The 19,491-nt window shown below is 36.2% G+C and overlaps 2 protein-coding genes across 2 annotated transcripts in view; one reads left to right on the forward strand and one right to left on the reverse strand.

Moving 5' to 3' along the window:
* The window catches only part of CORIN (corin, serine peptidase), a 216,063-nt gene extending 200,652 nt beyond the window's left edge, over nt 1–15,411 (forward strand). The window contains exon 21 of the mRNA XM_027103039.1: nt 15,229–15,411. Coding sequence (XP_026958840.1) covers nt 15,229–15,411 — 183 coding nt within the window. The remainder of the gene's footprint in view (nt 1–15,228) is intronic.
* A 436-nt stretch (nt 15,412–15,847) lies between these two features.
* The window catches only part of ATP10D (ATPase phospholipid transporting 10D (putative)), a 118,460-nt gene continuing 114,816 nt past the window's right edge, over nt 15,848–19,491 (reverse strand). The window contains 1 exon segment of the mRNA XM_027103038.1: nt 15,848–19,490. Within this exon segment, the coding sequence (XP_026958839.1) occupies nt 19,299–19,490 (192 nt within the window). The 3' untranslated portion in view covers nt 15,848–19,298.

Below are 19,491 nucleotides of genomic sequence, written 5' to 3' on the forward strand. Positions count from 1 at the left end.
AGCAGGGGACAGACACCAAGGGCATATTCAACCATCGGGGTGATGGCACTGAAGCACATACAACACTCCAATCTCCAGGGTGTGTGACAGACCCACCTCCGTCTCAGGAGTTGATCACACTGGCATTGTCTGGGGCTGCACGTGATTGCCAGCATGTCTTCAAATATCTATCACTGAACACAACCTTTAGACTCAGGATTTCTGGTCACAACAATTCATAGAGTATGCTGACTGAGCAATGCAGGGAAGCTTTTTTTGAATTTTATTTTATTTATCTTTTTTATACAGCAGGTTCTTATTAGTCATCCATTTTATACACATCAGTGTATACATGTCAATTCCAATCTCCCAATTCATCCCACCACCACTCCCACCCCCACCCCCACCAGGGAAGCATTTTTACTTAATAAACAAACACTCATTGCATATTATACTGGACTGGCTCCCAGGGGAGGATGGAAAAGGGCGAGCACTTAAAGAAGCTTGTAACAGAGTGGGGAAGGCAGTTATCGCACGACAGTGCTATGAAGCATCTTTGTTATTTCACTGCTTTGGAGTAGATCAAATTGCCCCCAAGTTTTAGAATTGAAGAAGAGATGCAACAATACTATTGCCCCTGACCCAACATAATAAGATGACATTTTTGATTGTCCATTTCGGAATAGAAATAGCCTGGTGGTGATTTAGACAGTTGTCATGGGAAAGAGGGAGGCAGGCTCCCTTGAAGTTTCAGTGAGTCACCTTCCCTTCTGTCCTCTGGCCCCAAGTCATCCAGCTGAGGTGGGCAGTGATAGAGGAACCCCTGCCTTCCGTGCAAGAGGCCTAGGTTTGATAGACCAAAGCCAAAACAAAAGTGACTAGGAGGCAGCATGGTGTCAGGGCTAGGACACATGATTTGCAACCTGAAAGGTCTGGGTTGGCTCCCATCTCTGGCAGTGAGAACAATGTGACCTGAAGAAGTTATTTAACCTCTGTAGAATATTTTCTCCCAAGTAAGATGGGGCTGATTCTGTCTGATTTGCAGCATATCTTTAGCATTAACTGGGTTAATGTCCCAATATTTTACAATATCTGTATATGACGTCTGGCATATGCCCTCAATGAATATCAACAATGTGAATGTTAACATCTACCAGTTAGTGCTTACTGTGTTCCAGGATCTCTTCTAAATACTTTCTAATAACTCACTTAATTCTTACAGTCATCTCTTGTGGCAGTATCTGTGTTTTTCCTATTTTACAGATCAAGAAAACAAGGGACCAGAGAGGTTAAGGAATTTACCCCATATCACCCAGCATTAAGGTGGTAGAATGAAGATATGAATGTAGGCAGCCTGGCTTCAGAATTCAAGTGCTTGGTCCCTACATTATCCTAGAAGCAATGATTAATGTGAATACATTTCTCCCTGTTGCCAACATGATCTGGACGTCTACCAAAAACTAGTTCCTGTTCATCTCTTGGTAACTGCTAAAGGCAGGGGACAGAAGGTGATTCTTTGAAAGAGAAATGAAGGTCCAACACGGCCACAGGCATAGGCATGTTCATATCATAATGTCTAATAGGAAACAGGTCCTGCCAACTTCTTTAGTGGTGGGAATTCCACACTGTGGATATCTTAAATGCATACCAGATGCTCTCTATCACAACCCCAGGTAGAAAACAAAACACAGAACAAACAAAAGCTACTTTTTACCAAGTCTGGAGCAAGATTATGCACCAGAACCTCTCATTACCTTCCTTAATTGCATCAGCAGGTCACATTGGAAGCCATGGGTCCTTTGTTAAGGTCTAGAAATCATGGAACTCAGTATTGAAACCAAACATAAACTTTGGCCTAAAGCCCAATATTATGAAGAAGAAAAGAGGACCAAAAACCAGACAAATTGTACCTTTAGCTGTATCCCCCTTTTGTTTTGAATTGATGCTTCTTCACCTTTTGTTTTCCAGCTAACAAATGTCCACCTGCCTCATTAAGCCTAGCTCAAAACCCACTCTTATGGGGACCCTGTGTTCCCCTCCGGCTGGAAGTAATCACTTATTCCTTTGAAGACTCCTTTATTTATAGCCCTTAGATTTTGCTTTCATGTAAAGTTTTTCTCATTACCCAAGTGGAGTTTTGGCCCCCTGGGGACAAAAGTAGCTCTTTACTTGTGTAGACTGTAGCACAGAATCTTGCAAAAATTAGATGCTAAATAATTATGTGGCTAAGTTTCTGATCTGGAAGTGTAGAGATGCTGACCTGTAAATATCCCATTTTAATCACTCTCTGGCATAATAAGTAGCTCAACCTAAATAAGTCAGTATCTTAGTATTTCTTTTATATAAGAGGAAATGAAAAAATTGTGGAATATGTCTAATAAAATTGTTTCCAGTAAATTTTGCTTAAAAAATCAATTAGGCTTTCAGACAGAACAGCTTAGCCTCTTGCAAAATCTATGCTTATTAGTTAGGTTTACAGCATTGGTAAGTTATGAATGCAATGTTCACCACTTCTAGGAAGGAGCGTGATATATTCAAAGTCCTGAAAGGGAAAAACCTTCAACCTAGGATACTCTATCCAGCAAGATTATCATTTAGAATAGAATGAGAGATAAAGAATTTCTCAGACAAGAAAAAACTAAAAGAATAGAGCAACGCTAAACCTACCCTAAAAGAAATATTGAAGGGTCTTCTCTAAATATTGAAGAAGGGTCTTCTTCTTTCTCTAGAAAAGAAGGAAGAATCTATTGGAAACAAAAAATCATAATAGGAGAAGCAAATATGTAAAAGGATTGAAGATCACTTAAATAAGCCACTACATAGATTCAAAAGCAAAAAAAATTTTTTTGTAAAAGCAATTATAACTACAATTAACAGCAAAAGAGTAAGTATGAAGATGTAAAATAGAACATCAAAAATCATAAAATGTGGGAGAGTGGAGTATAAAAATGTAGATCTTTTAGAATGTGTTTGAATTTGTATGACTAGCAGTTTAAAGATATAATAATGGGTCAACATACTTGAAATCCATAGTAATCACAAATCAAAACACACAATAGGTTCACAAAAACCAGAAAGAAAGGAACTCAAGCATACTACAAAAGAAAATAATCAAACCACAAAAGGAAAAACAAAAAGAAGAAATGAACAAGGAAGAACTACAAAAACAACTGGAAAACAAGGTTTAAAATGGCAATAAGTACATACCTATCAATAATTATTTGTTTTAATTTTTATTTTATATTGGTGTATAGTTGATTTACCATGTTGTGTTAGTTTCAGGTATACAGCAAAGTGGTTCAGTTATACATATTCATATATCCATTCTTTTTCAGATTCTTTTCCCATATAGGTTATTACAGAATATTGAGTCAAGTTCCCTGTGCTATACAGTAGGTCCTTGTTGATCTGTTTTATATATAGTAGTGTGTATCTGTTAATCCCAACCTCCTAATTTATCCACCACCCCCCCCGACCTTTCCTCTTTGGTAACCATAAGTTTGTTTTCTAATTCTATGGGTCTATTTCTGTTTTGTAAATAAGTTCATTTGTATCATCTTTTTAGATTCCAAATATAGGTGATATCATATGATATTTATCTTTCTCTGACTTACTTCACTTAGTATGATAATCTCCTGGTCCATCCATGTTGCTGCAAATGACATTATTTCATTCTTTTTAATGGCTGAGTAATATTCCACTATATATATGTAGCACATCTTCTTTATCCATTCCTCTGCTGATGGGCATTTAGGTTGCTTCCATGTCTTGGCTATTGTAAATAGTGCAGCAAGGAACATTGGGGTGCATGTATCTTTTCAAATTATGGTTTTCTCTGGACATTTGCCCAGAAATGGGATTGCTGGATCATATGGTAGCTCTATTTTCAGTTTTTCAAGGAACGTCCATACTGTTCTCCATAGTGGTTGTACCAATTTATCTTCCCACCAACAGTGTAAGAGGGTTCCCTTTCCTCCACACCCTTTCCAGCATTTATTGTTTACAGACTTTTTGATGATAGCCATTCTGGCCAGTGTGTAGTGATACCTCATTGTAGTTTTGATTGGCATTTCTCTAATAATTAGTAATAATGAGCATCTTTTCATGTGGCTTTTGGCCATCTGTATGTATTCTTTGGAGAAATGTCTATTTAGATTTCTGCCCATTTTTTGATTGGGGTGTTTGTTTTTTTGATATTGAGCCATATGAGCTGTTTGTATATTTTGGAGATTAATCCTTGTTGGTCGCACCATTTGCAAATATTTTTACCCATTCTGTAGGTTGTCTTTTTGTTTTGTTGATGGTTTCCTTTGCTGTGCAAAAGCTTTTAAGTTTAATTAGGTCTCATTTGTTTATTTTTGTTTTTATATTCATTACTCTAGGAGGTCGATCCAAAAACATATTGCTGCGATTTATGTCAGAGAGTGTGCTGCCTATGTTTTCCTCTAAGAGTTTTATAGTATCTGGTCTTACATTTAGATCTTTAATCCATTTTGAGTTTGTTTTTGTGTGTGGTGTCAGAGAATATTCTAATTTCATTCTTTTACATGTAGCAGTCCAGTCTTCCCAGCACCAATTATTGAAGAGGCTGTGTTTTCTCCATTGTATACTCTTGCTTCCTTTGTCATATATTAATTGACCATAGGTGTGTGGATTTCTGTGCTTTCTATACTGTTCCATTGATCTATAACCCTGTCGTCGTGCCAGTACCGTACTGTTTTAATTACTGTAGCTTTATAGTATATTCTGAAGTGAGGGAGCCTAATTCCTCCAGCTCTGTTTTTCTTTCTCAAGATTGCTTTGGCTATATGGGGCCTTTTATGTTTCCATACAAATTTTAAGATTTTTTGTTCTAATTCTGTGAAAAATGCCATTGGTAATTTGATAGGGATTGCACTGAATCTATAGATTGCCTTGGGTAGTCTAGTCATTTTGACAGCATTGATTCTTCCAGGCCAAGAACATGGTGTATCTTTCCATCTGTTTGTGTCATCTTCGATTTCGTTCATCATTTTCTGAATAGAGGTCTTTGGTCTCCTTAGGTAAGTTTATTCTTAGGTATTTTATTCTTTTTGATGCAATGGGAAATGGGAATTTTTCATAATTTCTCTTTCTGATCTTTTGTTGATAATGCATAGAAGTTCAACAGATTTCTGTGTGTTAATTTTGTATCCTGAAACTTTACTGAATTCATTGATGAGCTCTAGTGGTTTTCTGGTAGCATCTTTAGAATTTTCTATGTATAGTTATTATGGCATCTGCAAACAGTGATGGTTTTACTTTTTCTTTTCCTATTTGGATTCCTTTTATTTCTCTTTCTTCTCTGATTGCCATTGCTAGGACTTCCAAAACTATGTTGAGTAAACATGGCAAGAGTAGACATCCTAGTCTTGTTCCTGATCTTAGAGGACATACTTTCAGCATCTCACTGATGAGTATGATGTTAGCTGTGGGCTTGTCATATATGGCCTTTATTATGTTGAGTTATGGTCCCTCTCTGCCCATTTTCTGGAGAGCTTTTTTTTTTTTTTTATCATAAATGGGCATTGAATTTTGTCAAAAGATTTTTCTGCACATATTGAGATGATCATATGGTTTTTATTCTTCAATTTGTTATTGTGGTGTATCACACGGATTGATTTGTGGATATTGAGAAATCCTTGCATTCCTGGGATTAGTGTATGATCCTTTTAATGTATTGTTGGATTTGGTCTGCTAGTATTCTGGTTGAGTATTTTGGGGTCTATGTTCAGTGATATTGGCCTGTAATTTCCTTTTTTTTTTTTTTTTTGTGGTATCTTTATCTGGTTTTGATGTCAGGGTGATGGTGGCCTCATAGAATGAATCTGGGAGTGTTCTTTCCTCGGCAGTTTTTTGGAATAGTTTCAGAAGGATAGGTGTTAGCTCTTCTCTAAACGTTTGATAGAATTTGCCTGTGAAGCCATCTGGTCCTGGGCTTTTGTTTGTTGGGAGTTTTTTCATCACAGTTTCAGTATCAGTACTTGTGATTGGTCTACTCATATTTTCTATTTCTTCCTGGTTCAGTCGTGGAGGATTGTACCTTTCTAAGAATTTGTCCATTTCTTCTAGGCTGTCCATTTTATTGGCGTAGTTGCTTGTAGTAGTCTCTTAGGATGCTTTGTATTTCTGTGGTGTCTGTTGTAACTTCTTTTTCATTTCTAATTTTGATTTAAGCCCCATACCTTTTTTTTCTTGATGAGTCTAGCTAAATATTTATCAATTTTATTTTTTCAAAGAACCAGCTTTTAGTTTCATTGATCTTTTCTGTTGTTTTCTTCATCTCTATTTCATTTATTTCTGTTCTAATCTTTATGATTTCTTTCCTTTTACTAACTTTGGGCTGTGTTTGTTTTCTCTTTCTCTAATTGCTTTAGGTGTAAGGTTAGGTTGCTTATTTGAAATTTTTCTTGTTTCCTGAGGTAAGATTGTATTGCTATAAACTTCCCTCTTAGAACTGCTTTTGCTGTTTCCCAAAGGTTTTGGATCATTGTGTTTTCATTTTCATTTGTCTCTAGGTATTTTTTGATTTCCTCTTTGATTCCTTTGGTGGTCCATTGGTTGTTTAGTAACATATTGTTTAGCTTCCACGTGTTTGTGTTTTTTACAGTTTTTTTTCTTGTAGTTAATATCTAATCTCATAGTGGTGTGGTCAAAAAAGATGCTTGATATAATTTCAATTTTCTAAAATTTACCTAGGTTTGCTTTGTGGCCCAGCACATGATCTATCCTGGAGAATGTTCCAAGTGCACTTGAGAAGAAAGTGTATTCAACTGCTTTCAGATGGAATGCTCTCTAAATATCAGTTAAGTCCACCTGGTCTAATGTGTCATTTAAGGCCTGTGTTTCCTTACGAATTTTCTGTCTGGATGATCTGTCCATTGATGTAAGTGGGGTGTTAAAGTCCCCACTATTATTGTGTTACTGTTGATTTCTCCTTTTACAGCTGTTAGCAGTTGCCTTATGTATTGAGGTGCTCCTATGTTGGGTGCATATATAATTGTTATATCTTCTTCTTGGATTGATCCCTTGATCATTCTGTAGTGTCCTTTTCTGTCTCTTGTAACAGTCTTTAAAGTCTATTTTGTCTGATATGAGTATTGCTACTCCAGCTTTCTTTTGATTTCCATTTGCATGGAATAGCTTTTTCCATCCCCTCACTTTCATTCTGTATCTATCCCTAGATCTGAAGTGGGTCTCTTGTCAACAGCATATATTCAGGTCTTATTTTTGTATACATTCAGCCAGTCTGTGTCTTTTGGTTGGAGCATTTAATCCATTTACATTTAAGGTAATTATTGATATGTGTATTCTTATTGCCATTTTCTTAATTGTTTATGATTTGTTTCTGTAGGTCATTTTTTCTTCCCTTCCTCTTTTGTTCTCTTCTCTTGTGATTTGATGACTATCTTTAGAGTTGTATTTGGATTGCTTTTTCTTTTTTGTTTGTGTATGTATTGTAGATTTTTGGTTTGTGGTTACCATGAGGCTTTTAAAAATTTTTTTTATTTTATATTGGAGTATAGTTGATTTACAATGTTGTTAGTTTCAAGTGTGGGGCAAAGTGATTCAGTCATACAATCTTTTTCAAATTCTTTTCCCATTTAGGTCATTACAGAATATTGAGTAGAGTTCCTTGTGCTATACAGTAGGTTCTCATTAGTTATCTATTTTAAATAGTGTGTATGTTAATCCCAAACTTCTAATTTATCCCTCCCCTGCAACATTTCCCCTTTAGTAACCAAGTTTCTTTTCTTAGTTTGTGAGTCTATTTCTGTCTTGTAAATAAGTTCATTTATATCATTCTTCTACGATTCTGCATATAAGTGATGTCATATGATATTTGTCTTTCTCTGACTTACTTCACTTAGTATGATAATCTCAGGGTCCATCCATCTTGCTGCCAATGGCATTATTTCGTTCTTTTTAATGGCTGAGTAATATTCTATTGTATAGATATACCACATCTACTTTATGCATTCATCTGTTGATGGACATGTAGGTTGCTCCATGTTTTGACTATTGTAAACATTGCTGCAATGAACATTATGCTGAATGTATCCTTTTGAATCAACCATGAGATTTTGATATAGCAGTCTATATGTATAAAAGATTGATTTAAGTTGCTGGTTTCTTAATTTCATATGCATTTCCAATATCCTCTTCTCATGATTACTGGTTTTGATATCATACCTGCAGGGAGATGATTTCCTACCTTTACTGTATGTTTGCCTTTACCGGTGAGCTTTCCCATTCATAATTTTCTTGTTTCTAATGATGGCCTTTTCTTTTCTGCCTAGAGAAGTTCCTCTAGCAGTTTGTTGGCATTTTGTTGTAAAGCTGGTTTGGTGGTGAATTCTCTTAGCTTTTGCTTGTCCGTAAAGGTTTTGATTACTCCATTGAATCTGAACAGGAGCCTTGCTGGGTAGTGTTCTTGGTTGTCTGTTTTTCCCTGTCATCACTTGAAATATATTATGCCAAGCCCTTCTGGCCTGCAGTTTCTGCTGAAAAATCAGCTGATAACTATATGAAGATTTCCTTGTATGTTACTTGTTGCTTTTCCCTTGTTGCTTTTAATATTTTCTCTTTGTTGATATGTATGTTACTTGTTGCTTTTCCCTTGTTGCTTTTAATATTTTCTCTTTGTTGATATGTGTCTTGGCATGTTCCTCCTTGGGTTTATCCTGTGTGGGCCTCTCTGTGCTTCCTGGACTTCAGTCCATGTTTCCCTTCCCATGTTAGGGAAGTTTTTGGCTACTTCTTCAAATATTTTCTCAGGCCGTTTCTCTCTCTTCTGGGACCCCTATGATGCAAAAGTTGGTGCATTTAATGTTGTCTCAGAGGTCTCTTAGACGGTCCTTATTTCAGTTTTTTTCTTTCTTCTGTTCTGCAGCAATGATTTCCACCAATCTGTCTTCCAGCTCACTTACTTGTTCTTCTGCCTCATTTATTCTTCTATTGATTCCTTCTAGTGTATTTTTCATTTCAATTTTTGTATTGTTCATCTGTTTGTTCTTTAAATCTCTGTTAATTATTTCTTGTATCTTCCCAGGCTGTGCCTCCATTATTTTTCCAAGATCTTGGATCACCTTTACTATCATTTCTCTGAATACTTTTTCAGGCAGATTGCCTATCTATCTCCACTTCACTTACTTGTTCTTCTGGGGTTTTATCTTGTTCCTTCGTCTGGAACATATTTCTCTGCCATCTTGTCTGTCTGTGTTTGTGGCCTTCATTTCTCATGTTGCAGGTTTGTAGTTCCTCTTGCTTCTGGTGTCTACCCCCTGGTGGGTGAGGTTGGTCCAGGGGCTTGTGCAGGCTTCCTGGTGGGAGGGCCTGGTGCCTGCACACTGGTGGATGGAGCTGGTTCTTGTCCCTCTGGTGGGCAGGGCTGTTTCAAGAGGTGTGTTTAGAGGCAGCTGTGCATTCAGGATGACTTTAGGCAGCCTGTAAGTGGGGCTGTGTTGGCTGTCTGTCCTGAGGCATCCCAACACTGGACCTTGCAGGCTGTTGAGGGGGGCAGGTTTCAGTGCCAAAATGTTGACCTCCAGGAGAGCTCATGCCAATGAGTACTCCCTGGGGCCTCTGCCACCAGTGTCCTTGCCCCCAGTGAGCCAAAGCTGACCCCCACCTCCCCAGGAGACCCTCCAAGATACACAGGTAGGTCTGGCCCAGGCTCTTATTGAGTCACTTCTTTGCCCTGGATCCCAGTGCACGTGAAACCTTGTGTGTGCCCTTCAAGAGTGGAGTCTCTTTTTTCCCCAGTGCTGTGGAGCTCCTGCGCTTTGAAGGCCTTCTCATGTGCTGTTGGCCTTCAAAGCCAAATGCTCTGGGCTCTCCTCCTCCTGATGCCAGATCCCCAGGCTGGGGAGCCTGATGTGGGGCTCAGAACTCTCACTCCTGTGGGAGAACCTCTGTGATATAATAATTATTTTCCAGTTTTTGGGTCACCCACCCAGTGCATATGGGATTTGATTTTACTGCAAATGTGCCCCTCCTACCATCTTGTTGTGGCTTCTTCTTTGTCTTTGGATGTAGAATATCTTGTTTGCTAGGTTCCAGTCTTTTCTATTGATGGTTGTTCAGTGGTTGTGATTTTGGTGTTTTTGTGAGAGGAGGTGAGCTCAATTTCTTCTACTCCACCATCTTGTCTCCTCCCATGTCAATTATTACCTTAAATGTCAATGGAGTAAATGATCCAATCAAAATACAGAATGATACATTGAATAAAAAACATGAACCTACAATATGCTGCCTAAAAATGTCTCACTTTAGGGTGAAAGACAAACAGACTGAAAGTGAGGGGATGGAAAAAATATTTAATGAAAATGGAAATAATAAGAAAGCCGGGGTAGAAATACTTATATCAGACAAAATAGACTTTAAAACAAAGGCCATAAAGAAAGACAAAGAAGTGTATCATATGATAAAGGGATCAATACTAGAAGAGGCTATTATACTGATTAACATAGGTGCTCCTGTATTGGGTGCATATAAATATGTAAAAGAAATACTAATAGACATAAAGGGAGAAACTGATTGGAATACAATAATAGTAGGAGATTTTAACACCCCAGTGACATCAATGGACAGATCATCCGGACAGAAAACCAGTAAGGAAACAGAGGTCCTAAATGACACAACAGACCAGTTGTACTTGTTTTCAAGCACACATGGAACATTCTCCAGGACAGACAACATACTAGGTCACAAAACAAGCCTCAACAAATTTAGAAATCATTTCAAGCATTTTTCCTGACCACAATGGTATGAAACTACCAGAGAAAGAAAAACAGGAAAAGAGTGAATACGTGGAGACTAAACAACATGCCACTAAGAAAACCAATGGATCAATGATGAAATCAAATAAGAAATCGGAAAATGAGAACAAAACCTTACAAAATCTATGGGATGCAGCAAAAGCAGCTCTAATAGGGAAGTTCATAGCAATAAGGCCTTCCTCAAGAGATAAGAAAAATCTCAAACAACCTAACCTACTAGCTAAATAAATTAGAATAAGAACAAAAACAAACTCACAGCAGAAGGAAGGAAATAATAAAGATTACAGAAGAAATAAAATAGAGATTAAAAAAACAATAGAAAAGATCAATAAAATCAAGACCAGGTTTTTTGAAAAGATAAACTCAACAAACTTCTAGCCAGGCCCACCAAGAAGAAAACAGAGGATCCAAATAAACAAAATAAGAAATGAAAGAGGAGAAATAACAACTAATACCACAGAAATACAAAAAAAAATACTATGAAAAGTTATATGCCAACTAATTGGACAATCTAAAAGAGATGGACAAGTTTCTAGACACATATAGCCCACCAAAACAGAATCAAGAAGAAACAGATAATTTAAACAGATTGAGCACTGTAAGTGAAATAGAATCTGTAAAAGAAAACAAAACAAAACTCCCTGCAAACAGAAGTCCAGGACCTGATGGCTTCACTGGGGAATTCTACCAAACATACAAAGAAAAACTTATACCTATCCTTCTCAAATTATGCCAAAAAATTGAAAAGGAGGGAAAACTCCCAGAGTCACTCCATGAAGCCACCATGACCCTGATACCAAAATCAGACAAAGACACTACAAAAAAAGAAAATTACAGGTCAATATATTTGATGAATATAGATGAAAAATGTATCAATGTAATGTGCCAGATTAACAAAAGGAAAGACAAAGCACATGATCATCTCGATAGATGCAGAGAAAACATTTGAAAAAATTCAACATCTATTCATGATAAAAATTCTCACCAAAGTGGGTACAGAGGGAACATACCTCAACATAATAAAAGCCATTTGTGACAAACCTACAGCCAACATAATAATGCTGAAAAGCTGAAAACCTTCCTGCTAAACTCAGGAACAAGACAAGGGTGCCCACTTTCACCACTTCTATTCAAAACAGTATTGGTAGTCCTAGCCACAGCAATCATACAGGAAAAAGAAATAAAAAGTATCCAAGTTGGAGGGAAAGAGAGAAAACTGTCACTATTTACAGATGACATGATACTCTATATAGAGAATCCTAAAGTCTCCACACAAAAACTATTAGAGCTAATAAATGAATTCAGCAAGGTAGCAGAATACAATATTAATATACAGAAATCTGTTGCATTTCTTTACACTATGAAATATCAAAGAAAATTTAAAAATCATTTTTAAAATCACATAAAAAATACCCAGGAATAAATTTAACCAATGAAGTAAAAGACCTTTATACTAAAAACTATAAAACATTGTAAAGGCAACTGAAGATGATTCAAGGAAATGGAAAGATATCCCATGCTCTTGGATTGGAAGAATTAGTATTATTAAACTGGCCATACTACCCAAAGCAATCTACAGATTTAATGCAATCCCTGTCAAAATACCATGACATTTTTTTTACATAACTAGAACAAGTAAACCTAAAATTTATGTGGAACCACAAAAGACCCAGAATTGCCAAAGCAATCCTGAGGAAAAAGAACAAAGCTTGGAGGCATAACCCTTCCAGACTTCAGACTATACTACAAAGTTACAGTAATCAAAATAGCTTGATATTGGCACAAAGACAGACATATGGATCAATGGAACAGGACAGAGAGGCCAGAAATAAACCCAAACACTTATGGTCAATTAATCTATGACAAAGGAGGCAAGAATACAATGCAGAAAAGACAATCTCTTTAAAACGTGGTGTTGGGAAAGCTGGACAGCTACATGTAAATCATACCTTATAGAAAAATAAATTCAAAGTGGTTTAAAGAACTAAATGTAAGACATACCATAAAACTTGTAGAAGATTACATAGGCAAAACATTCTCTGCCATAAATTGTAGCAAGATTTTCTTAGATCAGTCTCCCAAGGCAAAAGAAATAAAAGCAAAAATAAACAAATGGGACCTAATCAAACCTAAAGCTTTTGCACATCAAAGGAAACCATGAACAAAACAAAAAGACAACATACAGAATGGGAGGAAATATTTGTAAATGATGTGACTGACAAGGGGTTCATATCCAAAATATACAAACAGCTCATACAATTCAATATTGAAAAAACAACCCAATGGGCAGAAAACCTAAATAGACATTTCTCCAAAAACGACATACAGGTGGTCAGCAGGCACATGAGAAGGTGCTTAACACCACTAATTATTAGGGAAATACAAATCAAAACCATAATGATGTATCACCTCACACTGATCAGACTAGCTATCATCAAAAAGTCTGCAAATAATAAATGCTGGAGAGGGTGTGGAGAAAAGGGAACCCTTCTACACTGTTGGTGGGAATGTAAATTGGTGTAGCCAGTAAAGAAAAGAATACAGAGCTTCCTTAAGAAACTAAAAATAGAGTTACCATATGATCCAGCAATCCCTCTCCTGGGCATATTATCTGGAAAAGATGAAAACTCTAATTTGAAAAGATATATGCACCCCATTGTTCATAGCACTATTTACAATAACTAAGACATAGAAACAACCCAAGTGCCCACCAACACCTGACTGGCTTAAGAAGATGTGGTACGATGGAATATTACTCAGCCAAAAAAAGAAAGAAAGAATTCCATTTGCAGCAACATGGATGGACCTATAGAATAGTATACTTAGTGAAGTCCAAGAAAAACAAATATTATATGATATCACTTACATGTGAAATCTAAAAAATAATACAAATGGATCTACATATAAAATAGAAACAGACTCACAGACATAGTAAACAAACTTATAGTTACCAAAGGGGAAAAGGAGGGGGGAAGGGATAAATTAGGAGTATGGCACTAACAAACTACTATACATAAAGTAGATAAGCAACAAGGATTTACTGTATAGTGCAGGGAACTATATTCAATATCTTGTATTAACCTATAATGGAAAATAATCTGAAGAAATATGTAACTGAATCACTTTGCTGTACACCTGAAACTAACACAATATTCTAAGTCATCTAAACTTCAATTAAAAAAAAAAAACAGATCACCACTTCTACAAAAGCATACAGCACAATCATAAAGTCAATTTTGTTTTAATAGCAGTTGTATTCAGTAGCATTTCTAAGAAACAAGATAACCTAGTAGTTATAAAGTTGGAGTCATGTGCCAGACTGCCTGGGTTTAACTCCTAGCTCTGCTAATGAACAAGTTATAAAACTGTGCTTCAGTTTTATCATCTCCAAAGTAGATATAACAGTTATAATTATTATATATTTAAATAATTATATAAGTAATAACATGTAAATAATAATAATAATTATTATTAACCTGTAGGGATTTCATGAGGATTAAATGAACTAATACAGGGAAAGTGTTTAGAAGAGCATCAGTAAACATGATTTCTACTATTCCCCGACATTACAAAGTAGGAGGACCATAGATGTACTTACAAGTTTGAAATTCTTGCAGGGCAAGGAGTATTTGTAAATTTCTGCCATGAGTCCACATACTTACTTATTTTCTAGGGTATCGGTCCTTCTCTTTTGAGGCCATGCAGAATACATCTCTCATTCTCATCTTTTCAGATGTAGCAAACATTAGCATTTTAAAAGCCACAGTGTTTTTCTGTTAATTATATGTGGATCAAAAAACTGAGTAAAACTCGCCTGCAACACCTAAATATCAAGAATGAAAACCACTACTATGCATATGAAATAAAATGTAGGTTATAATGTTTTACTATAATTAATTCTTATGTGGTATTTTCTGTTTAAGCATGCTAATTTTTTTCTATTAAATACAGTAAATGGTCTTATTTAATGCATTCATTCACATAGCAAGAATCTTGAAAGTAATGAATTACTTCAGAGTATTTTTCTAGCACTTTTTGTGGGAAAACTATCCTTGAATGTTCCATTTTGGGTATGTTCTACATTTATAAAATGGATCAAAATTAAAGAATGAAATCAATTATGAGAGACTCAGTTCTGATACGCTAAATTAAAAAGTTTGATATCTTCATTAAGTGCAGGAAATGACAAAAAGTCCTCTGATTTCCTGGAAAAAAAGAATATAGTCCTTTCCCAAGTCATTTCTATTCTTTTAAAGATCAAGATTTAAAATGTTCATTTGAAAGTTCTGTTTATGTAGTGGAAAGCTCTCAGGTTGACAATGAGAGCTCTGCTGAAATTTTTCAGGATATTGGTTAAACTGGGTTTGGCTTTATTTTACCCTCAGGATAGCATGGACACCGTGAGGTCTCTGACATACCAGTGACTAACGTCCACTGCTCTTCATTACAGGGTGACAGTGGTGGGCCTCTGGTCTGTGAGCGGCCTGGAGGACAGTGGACATTATTTGGCTTAACTTCATGGGGCTCTGTCTGCTTTTCCAAAGTCCTGGGACCTGGAGTTTATAGCAACGTGACGTACTTTGTCAAATGGATTGAAAGACAAATATACATCCACGCCTTTTTCCTAAACTAATTCCAAAGATGATCAGAGACTTTTACCAGCGACACTCAGAGCAAATAGCCTTCTCGATGGTGGAGGACTTCCTGCAGAGAGCTGTGTGGAAGCACTTTCATGGACAGTAATGCTCCACAGTGCACTGCAAATGTTCATGTTTGTCTTGGTCTAATTTTATGCAGCTTTTTGTTTTTTAATTCTATTTTTCTCTTGCATCAAGGTGAATGAAAATCTTTTAAAACCCAAAGCAAAACAGAGTTTGTTCTTTTGCCAGGCAGGCCTAACCTTAACTATAACATGAAATGATCCACTCTGGAAAGAGAAGAGTGTAACAGGTTAGAGAAAGTTCCCTTTTGTCCAGTCACAAAAAGGACATTGAGATCCAGGCTGACTAATCTTTGCCAGCTTTTGTTTCTCAAGCACAAGAGCATAATAGCAAATTACAATATTAACATCAGAGACTTGCTTTTGATTTATTAAAAGCCAAGATAATTTACATGCTTAAGTTATTTACTATTACTCTTCTAAAGTTTGCATAATGCTGAGAACTTATGAAAGACAGAGCATCCGTTTAGGTAGCTGAAATAGCAAATCACATTGAGCACAAAGCTCTTTTGACATCCATATTAGCACCTGACATGCTTGGACTGCCCATTCTGAATTTAAATCAAGATTGTAATTTTACAGAAAGTCTCCAAAGAACCTTCCTAGAGCTGGGGTTTGTTCACTGTGTATCACTTAGCCAATTGAGATTTTGACAACTAGGAAAATACCTGTGGGAAATATTTCATTCTGCCTATGTGACAATGAAGTTGAGATTAAACTTTGCTATAGGAGGATTTGCTTTAGAGTAGAGAGATGCAATCTTTTCAAAAGAAAATTGCACCCCACCCCTCATTAAGTATTTTCCAGTTTTCTTGTGTTTATCCATACCAATAAAGTCACAGAAATGTATCTGAAAGCACAGTAAAACTTTGCACGGAGAAAAACATTTTGTAATTGTCCTTGAAAGACGTTTAATATCTGGTGTTGCCATTTCTTCCCATTGATAACTAAAACAAAAATCTAAAGATGCTTTTAAGCACTAGGCCACTTTACACACATCAATTTTGAAGTAATTAGTGGTTACGGTATTTTTTCCCCGCAAAAAAGCTTCAAAACACAAATCTTCACATGCACCTACTTCAATTAGTCAGGCATCCATTTTGCAACATCCAAATGCCTTTTGAACAAGTAGGATTCCCTCCACCAGCAACCTGGGCTGCCTCAGCATTCCCCAGAGACTACCTGCAATTTTATACGTGTCTTTTTTGTACTCTTTTCTATATGTGTGCGTAGGTGACATTCGAAAAGTTGTCTTGACACTTTCCACATTATTCATCTCTTGTTCTGTAGTTTATATAAACCTATTGAGAATGTAAAATCCGGCAACCGAATTGTGGTCCCAACTGTATGAAAGTTTAAGAACATATGTCAGTTTTGTTATACTTATAGGTACATAATGTAACAACATATGCTCAACTTATGTTCAGTGAAATATACATATTGTACTTACTTTAAGTAACCCTTAATACAAATAAAATGGTATAATCTTTTCTTTTTATGGATATAAAACATGGAGCAAGCCCCAGAAAACGGTGCCTCCCACTATTATAGTTGGCATCCAGTTTCCCACCAATCAAAATTTTCTTGCCTTATATCTCACTCCCCCAGGAACATACTCTTTTATTTTAGATGGAAGATGGCTCTTTGATTAGTCTGAAATGAGAGGTTGCTAGCAGTCTCCAATAACCCATTGAGGGTCCAAGGAAAACTTCAGCCCTGATAAGAAGGCAAGGATCTTTCATGTCTAGAGCACATTTTGGGAATCTGATCCAATTCTTTTATAAATCTTTATGGGTAAAATTGTATCACACATGTATACTGTTAATTTTTTTTTTTTTTTTTGGCTACTAGGAACAGATTTGGGCTCCCCCAAATTTGGTGAAATACACTGAATACCGAAATGCAACAGACCACATCAGCTTGGGTAACTTTGTGTAAAAGAGTTATTGTAGATAAGACCCTTTAAAGGCTTCATACAGATCCCAAATCTCTTTTGCCTGAGGGCTAGAAATGTTTCAGAATCCAGAATTTTAAAAAATTTTAAAAGCATAATATTACAACGTTTAGCACCCAGTATAAAATCTACTAATGTTTTCGTAGCAAAATATATGAATAATTACATTAAATAAATAAATAGCCTTACATCTGTTTAACACATTGAATTTGTGCCTAATTTATGAAAACTTTTTCAGTTTTCAGAGTTCTTGAGACTGTGGAATTGTGGATAAGAGATTGTAGACCCATAGCATGAAGACTCAAGACTTTCCTCTACTCATGTGTACAGATGTTTTACATCCTGGGGATTGACCTTTTCTCTTAGTCTTTTGGACTCAGTCTTTTTATCCTTAGATTCTAATCTTTTATTTGCAAGTGAATATATCTCTAAATTTTTATTTATTGGAAGATGATGATCTCAAGGAATGAATGCAAGCTGCTATGAGGATCACTGACTTTTCCATGTAAGAAAAGGTCAAAACAGTATTCTGGTAAAAGGTGTGCTTTGGGATTTTCCTTCTAAGTTCTGGTACCAATTACTGTTGGATTTGGTGAGTATCTATAGGAGCAATGACAGCTTTTTGTATATGTTATTTATTAAACAGTTTATTTTTAAAAAATCTTAAGAAAGAAGAAAGCTACCTCCATTAGCCATATGGGATTCTGAATATTCTAGAAATCAGTCTGTATAAAAGACCACTTGCAATAACATCAGAAGGCTACAAAAAATGTCAGACCAGGACAGTAGGTAGCAGGTAGAAGATTAAGCCCTGAGCATAATACTTGAATAGTCATTAAGAAGAGCTTCATATAGACATGGAACATTAGCATGGAAATTTCATGAAGGAAATTCTGGGTGGCCGACAATTTTCAGATGGACAGATATAGACTTTTAAAAGAACTCAACAAGAATATATAATCTTAAAATAATACCTAACAGTTTTGGTAGAAACGAGTTTCTTTGTTCCAACTAACACCAGCATACATGATTTGCAACAGCAATTAACTTTATATAGACATTCTTGTCCTAAAATGTATTAAAAAACAAATCTAAGAACCTCATGGAATCCTCCTGAGAACCACCTGTATTACTGTCAGTTCCATAATATCTCATTTTTAGAGGTTGCAAAAGCAGAAAAGTTGTAGGGTATTGTAAAGACTATAAACCCTCAAATGATCTCCCTAAGACTGTTCTGAAATTGATTGTCTCATTTTGATTAGGCTATTGTCAGTTTTAGAATATGGGAAATTGACAAAGGGCCCCTAGACTCAGCTGACTTTGTATTCCTTACCTATGGCCTCTGTTTCCCAATTGAAAACATCTGCACAGAGGTATAACTCATAAAAAGTCTTCTGTTGACAGGAAGCAGAGAGAAGAACACATCTCCATGGAACTCTGGCATCCCTGCTGCCCCTTACCAGTGAAGCCTTCCACCTCAGGAGAACACTGAAATGAGCAGATAGTGAAATAAATATATGTCTCAAATGAATTCCCTTGAAAATATTTGCATGTCTAGAACAATTAAAATGCTTTTACAAAATCCAAAAAGTTTCCTAAAAGCATTTGATTCTGAATTAAATATTTCACTTCTCTAAACTCTGTTCAGGTCAAACTCTAACCTCCTTTACAAATGTCTACAAACATACAGTAAAGGTCATCACATTGGCTTTTCCAAGCCCAGTAAAATGTTCTTGTCCCTTAAGGAAAAATCCAAGTCATGCTGGTTTGGTAGAGGAACCTCTTCAAAGGCCCTCTTCCAAACTTGAAGGCCTACTTGCAACTCCAAGGAGGGTATTCTGCTCTTTTAATCCTTTGAGGGTCCAGCCATCCCTGAGGCCTTATTTTCAGAGTAGTCTGAGTCTAAAGCAGTTTCACATACAGATAAATTTCCTTGTTCAACAGCACAAGAAGTTGCCGACATCACTGCAAAGACAGCAGAAGGGTCAGAAATGGGTATTCTCTCTGACCTAACAGTGGAGTGGTCAGAATACTTAGAT

The sequence above is a fragment of the Aethalodelphis obliquidens genome, unplaced genomic scaffold (assembly GCF_003676395.1).
Source record: "Aethalodelphis obliquidens isolate GAN/ISIS:26980383/991018 unplaced genomic scaffold, ASM367639v1 scaffold6, whole genome shotgun sequence".
Lineage (NCBI taxonomy): Eukaryota > Metazoa > Chordata > Mammalia > Artiodactyla > Delphinidae > Aethalodelphis > Aethalodelphis obliquidens.